This window comes from Eleutherodactylus coqui, chromosome 2 (genome assembly GCF_035609145.1).
Source record: "Eleutherodactylus coqui strain aEleCoq1 chromosome 2, aEleCoq1.hap1, whole genome shotgun sequence".
Classification (NCBI taxonomy): domain Eukaryota; kingdom Metazoa; phylum Chordata; class Amphibia; order Anura; family Eleutherodactylidae; genus Eleutherodactylus; species Eleutherodactylus coqui.
Window position 1 is genome coordinate 323587566 of NC_089838.1, and position 22696 is coordinate 323610261.

A 22696-nucleotide genomic window follows, 5' to 3' on the forward strand; every position below is an offset into this window, starting at 1 on the left:
CCTACCAACGACTCAGACCCAAGTCACTCACATTTATAGACAACATGGATCACGTGACATGACATAACTGATACATTACGAACATCTCCCAGGCTCATGCAACCATGTAATCTCTCACTTGCTGCAGCTGTGCAATACACATAACAGAATGACTAGACAATTGGCACAGCGCACCAACACAAGACATGACATTATGAAGGGGGCCAGAAATGTATATACTGGGCACTACAGAGGCATACTACACTAGTACCGGGGTTAATGGCCAGCTTTTGTAGCTCCTGATGACATGCACCTGTATATTAATGTTCGCATGCTTCCCAACTGTCCCATCAGTCCCAGAAAAATAACAGCCTGTGTGCATGCACCCATTCGACTGAACGGGACTTATTTCTGTCTACTTTTCTAAAAACTGTTGATGTGCTAGTAGCCTAAAGGAAGTCCTGTATGTCCGCCCCATGATGCTGCGACCCTTTTCTTTGTGATGGAGGCCTAATAGCTACAAATTCTCTACAATGGATTATTTTCACTGCTGGATCGTCTCAAATGGAAGCAAGGAAAAAAAATAATTAAATGCCGTCCTATAAAGAAAAATATAGCAATATCTTAGAAATGAAATCTTTATTTAAAAAATGTCCAGGTATCAAATGAAATTGTATAACGTACCAGCATTTTAAAAAATATATAGAAATTTTAACAGAATTATTAAATTACCGTACAAACAATTAAAACCATATCCAGTTATTTACAAGAAAATCTCAATTAAATATATAAATACGTAAATTAAGGGAAAAAATTATGGGGTTTTCCACTTTTGGAAGCGCCGAACCTGGGGATCAGTATCACAGGGATTGCCTTCCCTTGGGAAATCCCTACCATCTGTATAATCCTCCTTCATAAACTGAGACAAGAGTTAAACACATTAAAAAGCTTTGGGGGGGAACGACGCCAAAAACTTACATTCAAACCGTGTCAGATGTGGAATGAATCCACGTGGTAGGGGATCATTTTAGGGGGTTATAGAAAACTTGCTTTATTTACTTGCCACTAATCCTAAATTGCACCAAGTCTTCTATAGTTACAGCCAAAGCTGCACTGAGAATCTTGGAATGCATTAGTGTGTACATATCTAGAACAGATCAAGTAAGAATGGTGATAAGTGATGATCATTTCCTTTAAATGAAAAACAAGACAGTGAACAAAGCCAAAGGATGTGAGAGGGTGTAGACCACCACAATGCTAGTTCCTGTCAACAGGAAGACACATGGTGTTGACTCCGCCCACAGCTCTGCTCCCCACCCATGGCTTCTTTTCAGGTCTCATCAATGCAGCCTACTTACATTCTGTGTCGGGTTTCTCACAGGCTGTACAGAAGGCAGCCATTTGTCCATTTCTTAGACAACCCCTTTAAGACCCTCATACCCTGTTTCCCTGAAAATAAGACATTAGCATGATTTTCCAGAATTTTTGAGGATGCAAAATGATTTTTCAGGCTTTTTGAGAAGGCTTGAAATATAAGCCCTGCTCCAAAATTAAGCCCTGCTAACAGTTAATTTAAAAAGTTAATTTAAATAGTGTCCAGGCAGCTATACATGTAAAAAAGTTAAACTTTTTTGAACAAAAGTTAATATGACACTGTCTTATTTTCGGGGGAAACACTGTACAAATGACTGTTTATTTGTGAACCGGCAAATTACAGCGCGGCCAGATGATTCTCTGATGTGTATAGGGGCGGATAAACTTTCTCCCAACCAATGATGTCTGGAGAAAGAAAGGTCAAAGACGCTGAATTCCAACGCCTGATCCTTTTGTTCCTCGAGAGATAAGTAGCTCACCTCAATCAAAGTTTAGGGGGCATATTTACTAAGCTGGGGGTTTCTGATACCAAGTTTAGCATGGTTAACACCGGGACGCGGCGCACTTAAGACATGAAGAGGCACAACCTCTTCATGTAGTCAGCACATCCCAGCACCTCCATCAGCCTTCAGAAAAATGTACACCAGGTCCGAGTGGACGTATCATTTCTGGTATAATTTACGCCAATTTCTGGAGAAAATGATACATAAACCTAGCTGTTGATTGGGGGTGAACAGAGAAAAAGTCACAAATCTTTGCACAAATACCTGCTTATGCAAAAATCTACAACTTTTTTGTAAACATGCCCCTGTGTGTACGGAGGAGCCGGGGTAATCGCTGATAGTCAACTGTTTGTCCAGCATCTGGATGCTGTAAACTAGGAGCCCAAAAATGTATCACACTAAAAAGAGATGACTCTGCACCAGCAGGAGGCAGCAGTGAGAGGCGAGCTCATGAGAGCTACCAGACCACCACTAAATCTGAATAGAGCTGTGGATGGGACTAGGCTATGAAGCTGAAGACATTCACGAAGGACCTCCGGTACAGAATAAGAGGAAGTAAGTACCGTTCCTTCCATCCAGCATCCATAGATTCCAGATTATGAACGGTCCTGGATTATCATTCCATCATAGGAAAGTAACCGATTTCCTAAAAGGGAGAAGCCGCAGGACGGAGGAGGAGGGCAGAAGATTTGGGTTTGGCTATAATTTATGAGTTTATGTCCAAAAGTTGGAAACCCCTTTACAATCTATCAGTCCCTATAAAATCCTGTAAACAAAGGTCATTATAAAAATGGAATGTAACACTGATACTAAAAACGGCCAGTAGTAGAAATGGAAGGAAATACCTTACAGATACGACAGTCTTCGGCCTTTTTTGTATTTCGTAGGTCCCTGTATTCCTCTGACCACATAAAAGTACTCGGCCAAAGAGTTTAAAGAGGTTGGCAATTTACACCTTATGGAAAAGACTGCGGTTGTTAGGCAAAGTATCCCTAGCAACCAGACTGTCAGTCCTACGATGACGTATCCCATCTCACTCGGCATCATTAAGCAGATTTCTCTGTACATAACTGTAGATGGAGAACACCACGGACTGGGATTCATTTAAAGGAGTTGTACACTACACAAAGCTCTACTTACTGTGACTACCGGGGCCGGGACTAAGAAGCAGGACCCCTCATGTGACAATACTGACGCCATCGCTATACAGGGCCTCATATGAGATGTTGGGCAGGGATGCTATAAGATTATGGACACAATCCACTAACACATATCTAATACCTATGGCCCACTTAATGGGGCCTATAACAGAAAGCGATCATATATATTGGACTGGTCCCTACAGCGGCATACATGCATATTGACACTAATCTACCCGTGTCCAGTTACAGCTCTTGCCATATAGCTTCACTTCGATTTGGATAATTGATTAAGAGGAAGCAGCCGCTAACCCATTCATCATCCTAAACCATGTAATAATAAACTATATACACTAGTTATATTATTAATTAATGATCCTAGACCCCTAGGAACCCATAGCCATCCACCCTAGACCACCCTTAATCACCCTAGACCACCTATGATACCAGAGATATTCTGTACTAACTGCACTCTAGTCAATATTAATCTTTGCATCCCTCTTGACCACCAGGGAGCTGACAGGAAGTGGTAAATGACCAGGGACTGCCCATAAGTGTGCGACTCCTTCAAACGAATCTCAGTTTCCGCAGCATTTCTTAAATACTGAATCTTTCCGCTAACAAAGGATCCACATTAATAGAACAGGACAAGAGCCGAGATATTCTACATAAAGAGCTGTCTGTCTATTCGATGATTCACTGCTGGAAACCAGAAAGAAACTGGAGGGTTAATGTCTTCTGAACCGTCACCCCACATACTGTATTAGTACACAGCTAACATGGGGATGATACGCTGTGGGGGTTAATCACTGAACCCCCTAGAACACTTTTATTAGGCTGGGTTCACAATGGGCGGAAATCTCGCGGTTTGGCCGCAGCGAAAAACCGCAAGATTTATGCCGGGAATCTGATGCTTCAAAACCCGCAGCAATTAGCCGCAGCTGCAGCGGAGAAAAAAAGGAATTAACATGCTGCGGTCGGCGAATTCACGCTGCAGCGCCCGTTTCTGCTGGCTTTGCACGGCGGATTCGCCATCCCGTGTGGACGAGATTTCTGAGAAATATCATCCACATGGCTGGCTAATCCCGGGATTAACGGCCGCAGGCGGATTTGCTGTGGCAATATTCCGGACGGAATTTCCACGGCGAATCCGCCCCGTGTGAACCCAGCCTTACAGCGGTTATCGGGTTTCTGACTTACGCTGCCGAATCTTTACGACATATATTAAAGGAGCTTCTGGTTTAAAAAAAAAAATAAAGCTTACTTATTGCATCATGAAAAGTTTTGCAACTTTCTAACATAATGTGTTTCAATTACTTACAGCCTCTACTTGCTGTCAGTGAATGAAAACATTCTTGCTTACATTAAGAGGCTGAAAACCTGTCTTGATGACGTACCACACATACAGATGCAGGGCTTGTATCGTTTTCTGTCTCTGGAAGTCATCAAGAATGTTTCCATGCAGTAACATGCACTTGTAAATGGTCGTAAATGAGTCACAAAGGAGATTTATTAATACTGTCTTATATTTATACAGTATATACCCAGACGAGATAGACGCCGCGCCAAGCATTCCCCACCCTCAGTCTATAACCAAAGTAGGAACGAGTTGTCTGTGAAGTCTCTGTAAGTTGCTACTTCCACTTTCTTAAGCTAGGCAACATCTGAATGGAAAGGAATTTACCCCGAATGTGTTGCCCACAAGTGTTTACACAGCAGGCATGTGAGGCAATCTTATAGAGGAGCTCCACTTTTATCATCATGTGATTGTAGGTCCAAGATTCTAAGAATTAATTCCCTCAATCGTGCTTGGAGTCTTGTTTTTCTGATACAGAGCTTCAAATCCACCGCAGAGACAGACATCACTTTTAATGCACTGCATGCCTGTAGTCACCACTAGAGGGCAGATAGGAGCCTATGATATACAATTTGCACATTGAAATCAATAATAAAATAGTATACAGTAAGCTCCCCCTAGTGGTGGCTGTAGGCAATCATAAAGTTATCATTTCAATCTTTGGCTTTGCAGGGAATTTGGAGCTCAAGAAACAAAAACTTCAAATCCTAGGAAGATACATTAAGAAATTAGCACAGAATTTCAAACCTATTCAGACATGAACGAGCACTAAAGTGTTAGGTCTGCACAGGCTTTTATCCTCTGGACATACATGGGTTTGTATTCAATGTCAGCAAGCAGAATATTTGTCTAGGGTGATTTAGTGATCCTGCACTGAGCAGGGGGTTGGACACGATGACCCTGGAGGTCCTGATGACCCTGCAGGTCCCTTCCAACTCTACCATTCTATGAGAATAAAGTGAGAAATTGCAACGCAAGATATGTTAGAAAAGTGTTATTTACCAGAAACCTGAAACCCCTTATAATATACTGCAGGTTGCATGTTGTAATTCTGCACCATTACAAACAGCAAGTAGCCATGTAGATTGTATCATTTGCCCACTGCAGCTATGGATGATATGTCACATCCTAACATGACTATTGCCATCTCAGCAATGTGCAGGATTAAGGTCCATTCTATGATCCCATGCAGCATAGGTCAGAGCCCCGATAACTACAATCACTTTGTCCCGGTCACGCAGATACTAAAAGTCTGACGACTAGGGTCATGAGAAGGATGATATACGTGGGAGAACACAGCACTCCTGCTCCATCGTTGTTCCTACCGCCACCCCTCCTACCACCGCCTCTCCCTCTCCCGCCAGCACCCTGCTGCTTCCTCTCTTTGCTGGGTCGCTCCCTTCGCTCTCCACCACCTCCCTGGATTTTGATGGCAGGTTTCTCTGTTACAGGCTCCCCTCCACCGGAGCCTCCGCTGCCTTCATCGTCTAAATGAAGGAAGGAAAAGAGATGCACACATTATATTACTGGGGGGTCAGAGGAACAGAGCTCCAGACCAGTCCCACATGGGGGGTCCAACTCATCCTTGGCGTATAGGCAGTAACACTTACAGGGCTCCTGTGTTTCGCTGTCCTTCCCGCTGTATGCTGCTTTTAACTTGCTCCTCACCACGCGAAGCTGCAGCCCCAGCTGACGGGTTCTAGGATCTGGGGGTGACATTGGTAACTCCACCTCCGGATTATTGATCTGATTAACTACCCCATCGCCCGTTACCTGTGGGAGATACCTGTGGGAGGGGAGAGTAAGAAAAGTAAACAAATATTAACTTAAACCCCTTAACGCTCCAGGATGTGCATTAGTACCGTGTTTCCCCGAAAATAAGACAGTGTCTTATATTCATTTTTGTTCAAAAAGGTTTAACTTTTTTACATGTATAGCTGCCTGGACAATATTTAAATTGACTTTTTTAAATTAACTGTTAGCAGGGCTTAATTTTGGAGTAGGGCTTATATTTCAAGCATCCTCAAAAAGCCTGAAAAATCATTTTGCATCCTGGAAAATTCTGGAAAATCATGCTATGTCTTATTTTCAGGGCATGTCTTATTTTCAGGGAAACAGGGTAATACATTTATTAACACAAAAATAAAAATGTATGAAAGTAAAAAAACAAAAATCACCCATTATTTACCCCACACGGTGACAGCAGGGATTTCAAAAGCAAGCCAGGGAGAAGACTGCAGCAGCTGGCTGCACCGCCGTGGACAGCATCGCGCCGGGGACACAGACGCCGGCTGATAGATGAGTATTACTTTTTTTTTACCTACTATATACTCGAGTATAGCCAGGCTTATACTGGAGTCAATAAGTTTTACCAATTTTTTGGGGTAAAAAAACTTATTGACTCGGCTTATACTCGGGTCGGCTAATACTCGAGTATATACGTTATATCTTCATAGTAGCTGCAGCTCCTTTTTTAAAACAGTAGATCCATAGGGAGAGCATAAGGGCTTACTGCATACATTCATACACTGAGCTGCAGAGGCTGGACAGGCATCTGTCTGGGATGATTTAGTGATCCTGCACTGAGCAGGGGTTGGACCCGATGACCCTGGAGGTCCCTTCCAACTCTACCATTCTATGATTCCTGCACTGAGCAGGGGTCGGACCCGATGACCCTGGAGGCCCCTTCCAACTCTACCATTCTAATAAAACAGTATGAATAATCTAAAGTCCCCCTAATGGTTTATCCTGGCAGAGAGAATGCACTATGCAACTGCAGGGTCACTACTGACCATTTAGATGCTGCAGTGAATGGCGACCGTGGCACCTAAGCTGTTGGAGAGAGAGGGCTCCCTCTGTCACCCCGGTGGCACCTAAGGGGGTTTCTATAGCAATCAGGGAATTAATGATGGCTCCCAGGTCTGCCATCTTTCTACTTCTTACAAGCCTGTAAGTTTAAGGCTTTGCTCACATTTATCTTTGGGTTTCCACTTTACCACTCCATTATGGTGAGCAGGAAAACAGAATCCCTTGATAGAAGGATCTGTCCTATGACAGTAGTGAACACTGCTGATCCTCCTGATTATGAGGGAGTCCGTTTGGCTTCCAAGATGTCCTCTTGCATTTTCAGGGACGAAAAAGCACAGCTTGCTGCCCTATTTCATCCAAGGACTTGGGACAGATCTGCCCCCAACGAAGCCTCTGACACCGATGTAAACAGAGCCTTAGAAGGGCCACCCCGGCAAAGCACATTTTTCCATCCCTGCCTCTCTGACCTGATTGCCTATCACACTCAGAGGTTTCCTATGTACATTACAATCACTTCCATGGAGTGCCGCCTCTTGTCTGATACTTATCAGGCACCATCTTCATGCTGAGATTTCTCCCTGCTGGCTTTTATCTATGCTTTGCTAACACTCCCATAATGCATCAGCACAACATCACATTGACCACCAGCTAGAGCCAATACCTCTCTGCCTGCTGGGTGGACACTGCCATTGCGTTCTACATTCTATATTTACTTAACCCCTTAGTGACTTAGCTTTTTTCCGTTTTTCGATTTTCGTCTTTTCCTCCCCCCTTTTTAAAAAATTGTGACTCCTTTAGTTATCCATGGCCGTCGCTGTAGGAGGGCTTGTTTTTTGCGGGACGAGTTGTATTTTTTAATGGTATTATTTACTGTACCATATAATTATACTGAAAAACTTTTTAAAAATTCTACGTGGCGAAAAATGGAAAAAAATTAAACGCCGCAAGCTTTCGGTACGTCTTGTTTCTACGACGCGCAAACTGCAACAAAAATGCCTTTTTTTTTTTTTGCTGTACTACTTGTATTTTTTTCCCGAAGATATTAAAACTTTAAAAGTTATTTTGTGCCACCTTCTTTATTTTTCCGACAGCACAGTTGTGCCAGGGCTCATCTTCTGCAGGACATCCTGCAGTTTGTATTGGTAACATTTTGGAATATATACAAATTTTTGATCGCTTTTTATTCTATTTTTTCTTGGAAACAAGGTGATCAAAAAAGCGCATTTCTGATGTTCTTTTTTTTTTCCCTGTCGATGTTCATCTTGTGAGGTAAATAATGCTACTTTGAAAGATCAGACTTTTACGGATGCAGCAGTACCAAATATGTATTTTTGTTTCATTATTTAGATTCTTTTATTACAAATATGGGAAAAGGATTTTTTTAAACCTTTGTCACTTTTTTTTAATAATTAGTAAAACTTTATGGTTCTTATTTTTACTCCTTTTTTTTTGTCCCCAGAGGGGACAACAACTTGCGATACTTTGATCGCTCCTGCAGTATGATGTAATGCCACAGCATTGCATCATACTGCTATCGGGCAGGCAGTCTATCAAGCCACTCCATGGGCATGGCATTCTGTCATGACAGCCCTGGAGTCTTTCAGAAGGCCCCCAGCTGACATGACACCTGCAGAGCTCCCTGTGATCTCATTGCGCGCGGGGGGGGGGGGGGGGGGGGGAATACAGAAACTCTGAATTTTGTTTGGGGGATTTAAATGCCGCTGTCAAAATTAACAGTGGCATTTAAAAGGTTAACAGTTCCGATCAGCCATGCGGATCATCGGTGCTATTGCTGCCGGGTGTTGGCTGTGAGATAAAATAAAATCATGGTATTTGTATAGCGCCAACTTATTCCGCAGCGCTTTCAGGTAATTATTACTTATTACCCCCCACCAAGCTGGGTTCTCATTTTACCGACCTCGGAAGGATGGAAGGCTGAGTCAACCTTGAGCTGGCTACCTGACTCACGCGGGGATCGAACTAGATACAGCCAGCATCCAGGATGTATGAAGAGAGATCGCCCGGTGATCTCTTTTCATATATAGACCACCGAAACAGGCTGTCGAAAGGCGTATCAGCGGTCATTAAGAGGTTAAAAAAGCTAAAGACCATAAGTATACAGTCAATATGCTGAGCTGTGATCTCCTTCAATATAACTGTGTGACATGAACCTCTAAACATCAGCAGTAACTATGATAGGAGTTTTTGTCCCCTCCATGAAGAGTCTGTGTGGTAGAGTCCATGTATAATCTTCACAAAGGAGTTATACAGACTTAGGCTGCATTCAGACGACCGTATATCGGCTGGGTTTTCACGCCCAGCCGATATACAGCATCTCTCTCTGCAGGGGGAGGAGGCTGGAAGAGCTGGGAGCAGTGCTCTGAGCTGCTACCCCCTCTCCGCCCCTTTGCACTATTTGCAATGAGAGAAGGCAGAACGGGGCGGGGTTTAATTCTGAGAAATAGCTCCGCCCCCGTCCCGCCTGTCCTCATTGAAAATAGTGTAGGGGGGGGGAGAGGAGGAAGAGAGCTTACAGCACTGCTCTCGGCTCTTCCAACCTCCTCCCCCTGCAGAGAGAGACGCCGTATATCGGCTGGGCATGAAAACCCAGCCGATATACAGTCGTCTGAATGCATCCTTAGAAATAGAATATAAAGCCAAGCATTTCTCAGGTGGTCAGAATGAGCTTACATGACCCACCTGAGAAGGGATTAATGATAGAAAGAAATAACTAAAGGTGGTAATACTACCTGACTTATACTATTGGGGGCCAGTTAAATAATGAATAAAAAGAGAAAAAAAAAATCACTGGAGTGGCCTTTTAAGCCGACAGCCACAAAACACTGAAATACAGAAGCTTGATCGCATGGCTGAACGCCAAAAGAAAAACTTTCCCCCCCAATACGACATGAATTAGGTCAACAAAAAAAACTTTAAAAACACAGAACTATTCATAATTTGCATCGCTGCAACTGTAAGAATCTTTACCATAAGGCTAACAGGTATATTGTTCCACATTGTTAACACTGAAAAAACAAGAAGCCAGAACTGTTGCTTTTCTTAAGCCCACTTCCAAAAAAAAAAAAGGAATACAAAGTGATCAAAAAGTCGTATCTACCCCAAATTGGTAACAATGAAAACTAATGCTTGTTCCTCAAACAAGCCCTGAAGCAACTACAGCAATGGAAACATTTGTGAAAAGTTGTGTCTTTACTCACCTTCCCCGGGTCTGTCCGTTCCAGCACCGATCCTGGTTACTGAGACCAGCCGAGACCCTGTGATCGGAGCACAGAGAAAGAGGGAGGAGCTTCCAGAGGCCGCGCAGCTGCCGGAGTTTGGATACCACATCTGACACCTATGTAGATGGAAATGCTACATAAAGGAAGGCAATGGACAGGGAAGATAATTGTAACGATGATCAATCCTTTCTCACCAGGCGGTCGATGTTGGTGCCAGCGGCTGAGGTTGGCTTCTCCTCATTGCTGTACACGTGGAACGTCCTCTTTGGCTCTTGATAAGGTGAACGTTTGGTTCGGGATGGACGCGGAGTGCCACATGCCTGGAAGACCTGTACAAGGACACTAGGATCAGTTGTACTGTCTACCGCAGAAGCCCTGCCGGCTGCGCCATTTGTTCCATTAAAAAACTGAAACTTAAAGGGATGGGAGCAAACCGAGAGCTTCCTATGTGCTTTCCGTTATTTTAAAATCCCATTGAAATCAATCAGGAAAACACAGAACCATTTCATGATGTTTTAATACCATTTCTCTACTCGAAAAAAATGAACAGAGAGACAGAAAGCCTTAACGGAGCTCTAAGAGCCCTGCCACTGGCTGGCAGAGGGACATCATGTGATGGCATCCACAGATCAGATGGCACCGACCCCCAAGGGAATCCTAGAAATCTGCATTATGTGAGCGCCATCTCTTGACAGACAGAATGTTATCAATGACAGAAGTATTGAAGGAACGGCATCCAACATCTAGTAGACAGCACGGACTGTGGTATATTATATATAAAGTATCCATCACAAATAGTCAATTAGTCACAGCACACGCTTCACCTTAGCTTGTAAGGAAGGATATCATCACATAAGTGATGCACGCTCGTCACGATCCTGGATCCCTGGATCGAAAGTATGTCAATCCAATGAAAAAGAGAAGAGCAGCACTCCAGGGAATAACATCACTTGACAAAGACCCGTTGGAGCAGGGTCGAAACGTTGTTCATGTCTTATGGGCACAATAAAGATACCAAAGGGATTTTATTCCCTGGAGTGCTTCTCTTCTCTTTTTCATTGGATATATAAAGTATCCTTCATCCCTTCGGTCTAATTGGAAGCACAGAGAAACAGATATTTTTGGTATAACTTACCGTAAAATCTCTTTCTCGTCGCGTTCATTGGGGGCCACAGCCTAGACCATGGGATATAGCCACTGCCCTAGGAGGCGACACTAAGCAAAAAAGTGTTACCTCCTCCCCACCTGGCTATATCCCCCCTGCAGGCACTCAGCTAATTAGTCTGTCTGCAAGCAGTAGGAAGCCAGTGGGAGTAAAATTATACATACTATGTTTTATACATACCAAAACATATTTTTGGCGTAATTCTCTGCCAAACCATGACCGAAGAACAGAAAGTTCCAGCAACCGCTTAAATAACAAGGGGTGGGTGCTGTGGCCCCAATGAACGCGACGAGAAAGAGATTTTACGGTAAGTTATACCAAAAATATCTGTTTCTCGTCCGTATCATTGGGGGCCACAGCCTAGACCATGGGACGTCCACAAGCAGTCCCGAAAACAATATATTGGGTGGGCATTCAAAGTTCGGCTGTGCGGTCAACGACCGCCGCCTGCAAGATCTTCCGGCTAAGAGCGGCGTCAGCTGATGCAGCTGTGTGGACCTTATAAAATTTTGAGAACGTATGTAAGGAAGTCCAGGTGGCTGCCTTACACACCTGAAGGGCTGAGGCTCCGTGACGGACTGCCCAGGAAGCCCCTACCACCCGTGTGGAGTGGGCCGTAACCCGAAATGGCGGCGAGCGTCCTGAGGCGCGATACGCCTCTGTTATCAGGGACCTTATCCATTTCGATAGGGTGACTTTTGAGGCTGCCAAGCCCCTTCGGGTCCCCTCCGGAATAACGAAGAGGGTGTCGGTCTTACGAAACTCCTTTGTTCTTTTCACATAGATCCTCAGCGCCCTTACTACGTCCAGGTGGTGCAGCATTTTTTCCTTTTTGTGTACTGGATCTGGACAAAAAGAAGGCAAGACAATTTCTTCATTAATGTGAAACTGCGAGACTACCTTTGGTAGAAACTCGGGTGATGGTCTTAGTACTGATTTGTCCTGGTGGAAGATCATATATGGCGCCTGTATAGACAAAGCCGCCAGCTCTGAGACCCTACGGATTGACGTGATAGCGACGAGGAATACCACCTTCCAGGTCAGTAGTCGCATAGAAATTTCCTTCAGCGGCTCAAACGGCTGGTCTGTCATAGTGTCCAACACGAGATTAAGGTCCCAAGTTTGGACCGGGGGTTTAAACGGGGGTGTCGTATGAGCGACTCCTTGCAGGAATGTACGTACAGCCATCCGATTTGCGATTGGCTTTTGGAACAGTACCGTTAATGCCGACACTTGTCCCCTCAACGAACCTACCCTCAATCCTACTTCGAGGCCCGATTGTAGGAATGCAAGAATTCTGGCCACTGAAAATTGCATCGGTTGTACCCGCCTCTCCTCACACCAGGTGAAGAAGCGCTTCCAGACTCTATAATAAATTGCAGATGAGGCTGGTTTTCTGGCCCGTATCATTGTCTGAATAACCTTCTCCGAATAACCTTTTCTTCTCAACACCTCGGTCTCAACGGCCAAGCCGTCAAATGTAGAGACTTGGAATTTGGGTGTAGAAAAGGCCCCTGGGATAGCAGGTCTCTTTGCTCTGGAAGATGCCACGGTGTGTCGAACAGCATTTCTATGATTGTCGGGAACAGCTTCTTCTTGGCCAGTCTGGCGCTATTAATATCGCTGGTCGCCCTTCCTGCTTGATTTTCCCTAGGATCCTCGGTATGAGAGGGATTGGTGGAAATACGTATAGGAGCTTGTACTCCCCCTACGAAATGGTCAGCGCATCCGTTGCCACTGCTTGTGGATCCCGCGCTCGGGACACAAATGGGCGTAGTTTGTAGTTTAGTCGGGACGCCATGAGGTCCACGTCTGGTGTGCCCCATTTCAGGCATATCGCCGAAAAACTTCTGGGTGCAGCCCCCATTCGCCGGGATCTACTCTTTCCCGGCTTAGGTAATCCGCCACCCAGTTTTCTATTCCGGGAATGTAGACTGCGGAAATCGAGCTCAGATGCTTCTCCGCCCACGTTAGTATGCCTGCTACCTCGCTCATTACCGACGCGCTCCGTGTTCCCCCTTGCCGGTTGACATAGGCCACCGCTGTGGTGTTGTCCGTCTGGACGCGTACATTTTTTCTCTTGAGGCTGGGCCCGAAGTGTCGGAGAGTCAGGTAGATGGCCCGCAACTCTAGGATGTTTATATGCAGCCTTGTCTCTCTTTGAGACCAAACTCCTTGAACAGACTGGTCCCCCAGTGTTCCGCCCCAACCTGAAAGGCTGGTGTCCGTCGTCACTACTATCCAACGCCTTGGGCCCAAAGGCCGTCCCGCCTGAAGCCTCCCAGGTTCCAGCCACCACTTCAGTGACCTTTGGACTTGAGGGGTTATCTGGATTCGCTGTTCCAGGGTCAGCCAGGACCCGTTCCAGCGTGACAATATCAAGTGTTGTAGCTTCCTCGACCGGAACTGGGCAAAGGGAACCGCCTCGAATGCTGCCACCATCTGGCCCAGGATAGCCATGCAGTGTCTGATGGTTAGCGGTTTCCCCTGTATTAAGGACCGGACCCCCTGCCGGAGCTTGTCTACCTTTGCTTGGGGTAGCAGGACCCGGTGCTGGCTGGTGTCGAATATCATGCCCAAAAACTCCAAACGTTGTGTCGGTATTAGGCACGATTTTTCGCGGTTCACTATCCAGCCGAATTCTTCTAGAATCTTCATCGTGACGTGTAGGCTTCTGATGTTGCCGCCCCACGACGGTGCCTTTATTAGTATATCGTCCAGGTATGGAATGGCCGATATACCTTCCGCATGGAGTAGCGCCATCACTGCTGCTAGTACCTTCGTAAAAACTCTTGGAGAGGTAGACAGGCCGAATGGCAGTGCCGTAAATTGAAAATGCCTTCCCTGTGTTTCGAAACGAAGGAATTTTTGATGTGTTTCCCGAATCGGGATATGGAGATAAGCGTCCTTGATATCTATCGAGGACAGAAATTCGCCCGGCTGCATGGAGGTTATCACGAACTTGATTGACTCCATCCGGAAGTGTTTTGTTCTGATGAATTGATTCAACCTCCTTAAATCCAACACCGGCCTCACTCTGCCGTCCTTTTTGGGTACAAGAAAAAGATTCGAATAGAACCCTTGCCTCTCTTGTGCCCCCGGTACCGGTTTCACAACCCCCTGTGCCAGAAGATTCTGCACTGCCTGCTGTAGGTTGGCTACTCCTTCCGGGTGGTAGGCACTCTGGACCTGCAGAACGAATTCCGTGGGAGAGTCGTGAATTCGATTGCGTACCCGGATGTCACAATCTCCTGCACCCACTTGTCGCTCACGCGCCTCCCCCATCTCTCCCAAAATTGGGAGAGCCTGCCCCCCACCCTGGTGACACTGGGTGGGGGCAGCATCTCATGCCGCGCTCTTTGATCCCGCCGTTTTAGATGTTCCGGGTCGGGATCGCCATGTTTGTCTTGTTTTGAAAGAGGGGCCCCTCTTTGCGTCCGTCAGGGTTCTCGTAGACTGGGACCACTGCCCTGACCCTGGACGGGACGAAAAACGCCGAAAGGATCTAAAAAACGGTTTCCTTTTTAATGGAACCTTCTCCTTTCTTGCCGGCATTTGTGGTAACGACGTGCTCTTGCCGCCTGTGGCGTCCTTTATCATGTCATTCAGTTTAGGTCCAAACAGCCTGTTTCCTTCGAATGGCAATTTTGTTAGAGCCATCTTGGATGCTGTATCTGCTGACCAGCTTTTCAGCCAGAGAGTTCTCCTTGCCGCGACCGATGCAGCGGATGCCCGGGCAACGAACTTGGCTGCGTCTAGTTCTGCTGCGCATACAAACTTGTTTGCCTGTATGACGTTGTCTGTCAGTTCGAGCAACTCACTCGGTGGAGCGCCTGTTACAATGTCTCTCCGTAGCTGTTTGGCCCAGGCTATGGACGCCTTACTGACCCATGCGGCCGCAAAAATCGGCTGCAAGGCAGTGCCTGTGGCTTGAAACACTGTTTTCACCAACGTATCCAGCTTCCTGTCTTGAGGATTAGCCAGCGTTGCTACTTCGGCTGTTGGCAATGCTGTGCTTCTAGACAGTCGTGACACTGGCAGGTCGACTACCGGAGGTACCGCCCAACCCTTTTTCAGACCCCCTGGGAATGGATATGTAATTTCCCAAGTCTTCCCGGGTTGCCTAAATTTTTTGTCCGGGTTCTGCCATTCCTTGATAAGCACCTCCGAAAAATCCGGATGGTCTGGGAAGACCTATCGTGATCTCTTCTGCCGTCTAAATGACACCGTGGAAGGAGCCGTCTCTACTGGTTCCTCTGTTACCTGGAGGGTTTCTCTTATGGATATTACCAGGCCGTCCATTAGACTGGCTAGACGCGACACCTGTTCCTCGTTTAGCTCTGAAACCGACGAGCCTGCAGAGTGGTCGTAGTCTTCAGACCCACTGCCCTCGCCTGCCGTTTGGGCCGTGTCCTGGGACGCCCATGAGCAAGACGCTCGAGGGGACTCAAGATGAGCCCGGGCCGGTCTCGCAGAACACCGGGACCGTGAAGAATGCCTTGATCTGTGGTAAGTATGCACGGACTCCCTGGACCCATGAGAGCCATGAGAGTCTCTGGACCGTCTGGACTTGGAGGATCTAGACGACCTCCTGGTGTGGCGCGATCTATGGGGAGTGACCTCGCTGCTACGGGACCTCCTTCTTTTGTGTGCCCTCCCTCGTGCATATTCCGAGGAGGACGCGTCTGAGCTGGGCTCTAACCGGCGTAAAATCGCCGAAGAGGATGTGGCCAAGCCAGAAACGGCAGCGGCCAGAGACCTTGCCCATTGGGGTTCGGGCCCTGGCTCTACAGGGGCGGCGGGGGGCACCGGGGTCCCTGGAGCTGTGCGCGCCGCGGCACATCTAGCGCAGCGGGGGTCGACTTGACCGCAAGCAAACTTAACGCTGCAGGTAGTGCAAGCATAATGCTTCACCCTCCCCTTGGCCGGGCTGGAACCCTCTGATCTAGGGTCAGACATGGCAAAAGAAAACAACTTCCAGGTAGCGGGTAAGCTACGTACCGTTACAGGAATGCCTGCAGGGGGGACGGGGAGGGCGAGGGGAGAACACTGCGAAGTGCTGCCTTGGGCAGGGCTTACCCGGTCTAGCAGCTGTTTCCGCGGTTCCCCCGGTCCAGCTGGAGCCTCTAGTCCTGACGCTTGGATGCTGTCGGGAGTTGACGCGGGTCCACCACACGATCTCGCAGCGTTGGTGACCCGGCAGGTGCTGTGGCAGGGACTGCTGCGGCGTTGTTACAGCTGCTGGTGCCCGAGACAGGAGGTGCTGCTGCTGTCTGGGTGCTTTCTCCGTAGCAGAAAGGAATTGCAGGGCTGAATGGCTGGACGGATGTGCTGCTGTGCTGCTGTATGCTCAGAGAGCTGCGCAGTGCTGGGCTCCGAAGTGCAGACAGAACGAGGTGTCAGCTGCTGAGAGCGGCCAGTCCTCCGTCTGGCTGCCCCTTTTAAACTTGCCGCGGTCGGAGGGGGCGTGGCCTGCCCCGGAAGCGCGCCCGCGACCCGGAAGTGACATTTCCGGCCGTGACGACGGCGCTCCGCCCCCCGGAAGTGACCTGCCGGCCGGCGCCCCGGCGTCCTGCAACATGCCTCGCTTCTATCCCTGCTCGGGAGAGCTGCCGCTGCTGTCCTGAAGCTCCATAAGGTACCCTGCGTCCGCTGCCGCCGCCAGTATGGAGTCCCCAAACGGAATGTTGCCGCTGTCAGTGTGAAGTCCCAATGGGGCATCTGTCCGGGAGCCACAGCCTGTCCGTGCATCGACCGCTCCAGCAGTGCTGCCCCCTATGTGTCACCGTCAGACAGTGCGCTACTCCAGGGAGGGGGACCCAATGGCTGGCGGGTAACCGACTCAGATGCGCATTGCATGGTCGGGCCCCTTTTTCTTCGCTGGGTGAGACGCCGCAGTAGTGGTGGAGACACCCCCTGCCTGCGTCTCCCCCGGGAGGCCAGGGAAAAGCCCCGACTCCCTGGATTCCCGCGACTAGCCACGTCTGTCTCCTAGCAGACACTAAGCTAAAGACTAATTAGCTGAGTGCCTGCAGGGGGGATATAGCCAGGTGGGGAGGAGCTAACACTTTTTTGCTTAGTGTCGCCTCCTAGGGCAGTGGCTATATCCCATGGTCTAGGTTGTGGCCCCCAATGATACGGACGAGAAAGACTGGAGACGTATATGGATATAAGCGCTTACATGCCCAGCGCCTCCAAAACATCAAGGAAGCATGCCATGCTAATGTCATGCCCCACGGATTCAATAGACATTGTCACTCATGTGCAAAATTTACTCAATGGTACAATTTGCCATGGGGAAAATTAGTCAACACAACCTTTGGTGTGGGGCGAGGAAGAAATTTGAGAAAAACTCACTTATGACCAACTTGCATCCCAGATATTGGATGTTAGTCAGTGGATCCCGGTATGAATGTCTATGGGGGCTCCTAGAGAATCCCATGACCGCTGGGCAGATAAACAAAGTCTGATCCACTGGAGTTTTACTGTTCAGCTGTTTTCCAAGGATAAGAGGCACCAAAGTCATTTGGCAGCATTGAAGACAACTTAAAGGGATTTGTAATTATTAAAAGTGATGATATATTGCTGGCATATGCCATCACTTCTTGATTGAGGGGGACCTAACTGCTGAGACCCCCACCAATCTTCAGAATGAAGGGGCCTTCTCTCCAATAAACAAGCAGAAAAAAATGTGAGCCGTACAAACTATGGCACGGATTCCCGTTGCAGATTTGCAGTGATGGGTTTCAGATTACGTTATGTGAATCCAGTGCTGGTTCCATTATGGTTTCCACCATTCATGCAGAAAATCGCATGGGGGCAGAACCTGAATGGCACCATAAAAGAGGATGCGTGAGACAGAGACGTCTTTAGTTTCCATCTCTGTCAGTCTTTTACACTGGATATAAATGCACCATGCTTGGAGACAGAAGATCTCCATCTCACACTCTCCCTTATAAGTACGTCCCGGATCCATCCTGGTGTCTGACCCCAGGCAGTTCTCTGAATGGAGGATGGAACCCGGCACGTAACCAGGTATAGCCTCCTAAAAAGTAACGTGAAAGCAGCCTTACTCAGCATGTCCAAAACACAGTTTTTCTTTAACCACTTGCCACCCAAGCCAGTTTTGGACTAGGTGACCAAGCCCAATTTTTGCAACCTGACGTTTTTTTCACTTTATGTGGTAATAACTGTGGAATGCTGGCACTTATTAAAGTGATTCTGAAACTGTTTTATGCGACACGTTGTACTTTATATCTGTGGTGAATTTTGGTCGGATTGTTTTGCATTCGCTTAGAAAAAGATCCGAAATTTAAAGAAAATTTGGAGAAATTAGTAAGACATTTTCTACTTGTAATACAGATATACATATTAATAAATGCCATTTACCAGGTGTCCACGTTATGTTGTCACAATGTCTTAACTTTCCTTTTATTTCTCAGGATGTTACCCGGCTCACAAGTAGTACAAGGTTTACAAGTATAGCAGCAACTTTTCAAATTTGGAAGAACATTGCCAAACTTGGTTGTTTCAGGGACCAATTCAGTTTTGAAGTAGGTTTGAGGGGCCTTTGTATTAGAAACTTCATATATAAAGTCATTCCATTTTAAAAACTGAAGCCCTCAAAGTATTCAAAACCACAGTTTCCCTGTCTTATATTAAATTTTTTCCCAAAAGAGGCACAGGGTCTTATTTTGGGGGAATGTCTTATCATGCTTACCTAGCAGGCGCCGCCTGGGTCCTCCCCGCTGGTCTCAGGAGTTCCGGCAGGCTTGCTTGCAGTTCTGCTGCTGACAGAAGATCGCTTGCTGGTAACAGGGTTTTTTTAAACCCCGCCTCCAGGAAGCAATGGCTCTGATTGATTCTTGAGTGCTGCAGCTCAGCCAATCAATGAAGCGCTCAAAAAACCAATCACAGTCATCGCATAGTTTCATTGAGCGCTGCATTGATTGGTTTTCGAGTGCCACAGCTGAGCCAATCAGAGCCATGTAGCTCTGCCAGATGCGCATGTGAAACACACACCACACAAAGCTCTGCTACATGAGCGTGTCGCACTCAGCACGCAGAGCTCTGCTGCTTTAGGATCTGTGATGAGGTCATCCTCATATAATTAGGGGCGGAGCAAAGAGCTGGTGAGTGATCACATGGTGACATCAAGGGGGTGGAGCTAAGATCAGGTGAGTGATCACATGACAGTGACATCACAGGTCCTCTCAGCACACGGCTGCTGTCCGGCTCTGTAGGTTTTATGCTTTAGGACCTGCGATGACGTCACCGTCATGTGATCAGGGGCACAGCATGCAACTCACATACTCACACACAGACTCACGAACAAGTGGTTATCAGGACTTTGATTGCTTTTTTTTAATGTAGTGTAGCTAGGGCTTATTTTTGGGGTAGTGCTTTTTTTCAGGGAAACATGGTACATACAGGGCAGCTGTAGACCATGGCGATTGGTCTCCAGGCAAAGCTTTGTCATCTGAGTGGTCATTAAACACTGAGATAACAGAGTTCCAGCACAGCAGGGGTAGGTTTGGACTCTAGAGGGATCTCTGCATGAATGTTCTAAGACCTCTATGCAGATATAGGAAAGGACTGCCCAGACGATTATATTCTATGGCCAGTCCTTAAGTGGCTAAGCATATTAGAGCAGTTTATTGTACAACATAATCACGCAATCATAAAGACTGGGATACCTGCGCTGTGAGCTGTACACTTTCCTCCTGCAGGGTCATAATTGCTTCAGAAATCTTCACTGCAACCGATTCAGTAGCAAGTTCCACATTGAACGGTCCGGTCAGACGCTCGGCTACTTCCTGCAAGCCATCTACAAAGCGATACAAGGTTTATTGTCTCTAATATTTATATACAGTATATACTATTTGCTGGCAAATCAGGCAGAGGGTGAAATCAGGAAACAGGCAGATTGTGAAACACCTTAATTGGATCACTAGGATCAGATGGCTCAGGCACTTTTCAGTGGGGAAATGTACTTAAATAACCTGAGTAGAGCCAGGATAGGCTTGGGATGCCAAAAATTGGGCGTATGCGCTGGCTCCTTAAGAGGCAGTCTGAGCATGCAGGACTACCCTACAAGCAGAGAAAACAGCCAGAGGGATAGTGTGGTGTTGGTCGGTGGCACAAGAGACCAGGAGGATGCTGCCAACCAGGACTAGGGGAGAAGGAAAATGAGAGGTAAGTCTCCTGCACACGGGCGGGTCAGACCCTGCATGCAGGATTCCCGCAGCAGAGTTCGACCCGATGCCCAGCCGGTGACCACAGCTGACCTATCTGCACACGCTGCGGATGTGTCATCTGGCATTCCGTTACGCATGCGCAGTATCCACCGGTGCTGGGGGGTGACGCATATCCCGCGATACTTCCGCAGTGCTCATTGCGGAAGTGCTGAGGGACAGACGGCTTCCATTGACTTCAATGAAAGCCGGCCGTGCGTAATCCACACAAAATCGCAGCATGCTGCGATTTATTCTTTGTGGGAGGAAAATCGCAATTGATTTCCGCTGGTGGAGGTGAAATGGCGTTTTGCCATTGAATACTATGGTCTGTCTTTGCTGCGGAGTCCAGAGGTGGACGCCTGCCGCGGACTCTGCAATGCAAATACAGCCGTGTGCAGGAGGCTGTAATGTTTCTGGTTGTGGAAGACAGGTATAACAATTTTTTTTGTGTGATCCAACTTGATTGCACTAGATGGGTGGTCTGAGATGGAGAGCAAAGATCTGTTGTTTTTTTCCCCCACAAACAGCACCACTCCTGTCTGCAGGCCATGTCTGGTATTGCAGCACGGCCCCAGGGAAGTGAACCTTTAGCACTGCAATTGCTATTAATATTCATGGGATGTGTTGTTGTCCACGCCTTGTTTTATGCAGACCGTTGTCTTGCTGCACAGGAATGAATGGCTCTGATCAACATCATAAAGTAATCTTCCACATCCTCCCGTAAAGATCAGATTGTCCTGCTGAGTTGTATAGTTATTCCTTAGTGCTGGTAATGGCAGGGCGGGAGTGAAATCTCGGATCAGGCCAAGAAAAAAGAAATCAATGTACTTAGTAAGGAAAGCAATTAAAAAGCAGTGCAGGAAAGCTATAGGCATCCATAAATACTGTTACCCGGAGAGCATTTCATATCCACACTGCTGCCAGGGGACAGATAATTAGGAAATTAACTGTAGATGTTTTATTAATGCTTTCAGCTGCATATCTCAAGCATTTGGGTTAGGCTCTGTTCACATCCGTGTCGTGGTTTAAAAGAGAAACCACAAAGCAACGCCAGATCTGTTGCATGAAAGATATCAACGTCACCCGATGGACCCTAATGACCCCATGGTCACAGCTGCACGGTGTCATCTATCCTGGCCCTGCACTTACTATGATCCCCCTTGATCCTCCAGTTACAGCCAAGATAACACAAGAGTATTGAGTAATGTACGGGACCCCGAGTATAAAGCGTATATTAACCTCTACACTGCCCTAGACCACCAGGGACACTGGCATCAACCCTTTCTTTTCTCTAGATCATCTGAGATTTTATTATTAGCCCCTTCTTTGTCCTAGACCACCAAGGATGCGGTCGTAAAACCTTTGCATGTCTTACACAAGGGACGTTGATAATAACCCTTTTCTCTGCCATAGATCAAAAACCCATTACGTACCCTGCTAATTATGGCTAATTATTTGGAGCTACACAGCAATATTTATTGGCCATTGGTTTGGCTTGTGTGGTTTAGGGTGAACGGTGTCCAGCTTCTTTTCCTGTACGCTCACCAGCTATAAAGGCTTGGAGTCAACACTGATTGTGGTGTCTGCTGCGTTTATGGGAAGAATAGTGCTGCATGCTGCGCTATTCCTCACATTACATATGATGGCATTTGCAACAAAGATTGAGATGAGAGATCCAGGATTTGTCCTGCTAGAGCTCTGATGAAGACCTCTGCATATCCTGTAATCATATCTGCTACAGCTGCACAACTGATCGCATCCAGGCCAATATTCTGCATTCAGCGGGGCGAGGCAGTGTCAGGACATGGTACCGCTTTATAACATATGCCGATCCTGATGATACATATAGGGCAACAGTTAATTACATTTACTGTGGTAATGGGTGTCATTTAATGC

General features: G+C 47.0%; 1 protein-coding gene across 1 annotated transcript in view; it reads right to left on the minus strand.

Annotated features, from left to right (window-relative positions):
* Positions 1-637: 637 nt before the first annotated feature.
* GPC2 (glypican 2) overlaps positions 638-22696 on the minus strand; it is a 46989-nt gene continuing 24930 nt past the window's right edge. The window contains exons 7-11 of the mRNA XM_066593782.1: positions 20261-20391; positions 10594-10728; positions 10379-10515; positions 5963-6138; positions 638-5839 (exon numbers count right to left, since the gene is read on the minus strand). Coding sequence (XP_066449879.1) covers positions 5586-5839; positions 5963-6138; positions 10379-10515; positions 10594-10728; positions 20261-20391 — 833 coding nt within the window. The 3' untranslated portion in view covers positions 638-5585. The remainder of the gene's footprint in view (positions 5840-5962; positions 6139-10378; positions 10516-10593; positions 10729-20260; positions 20392-22696) is intronic.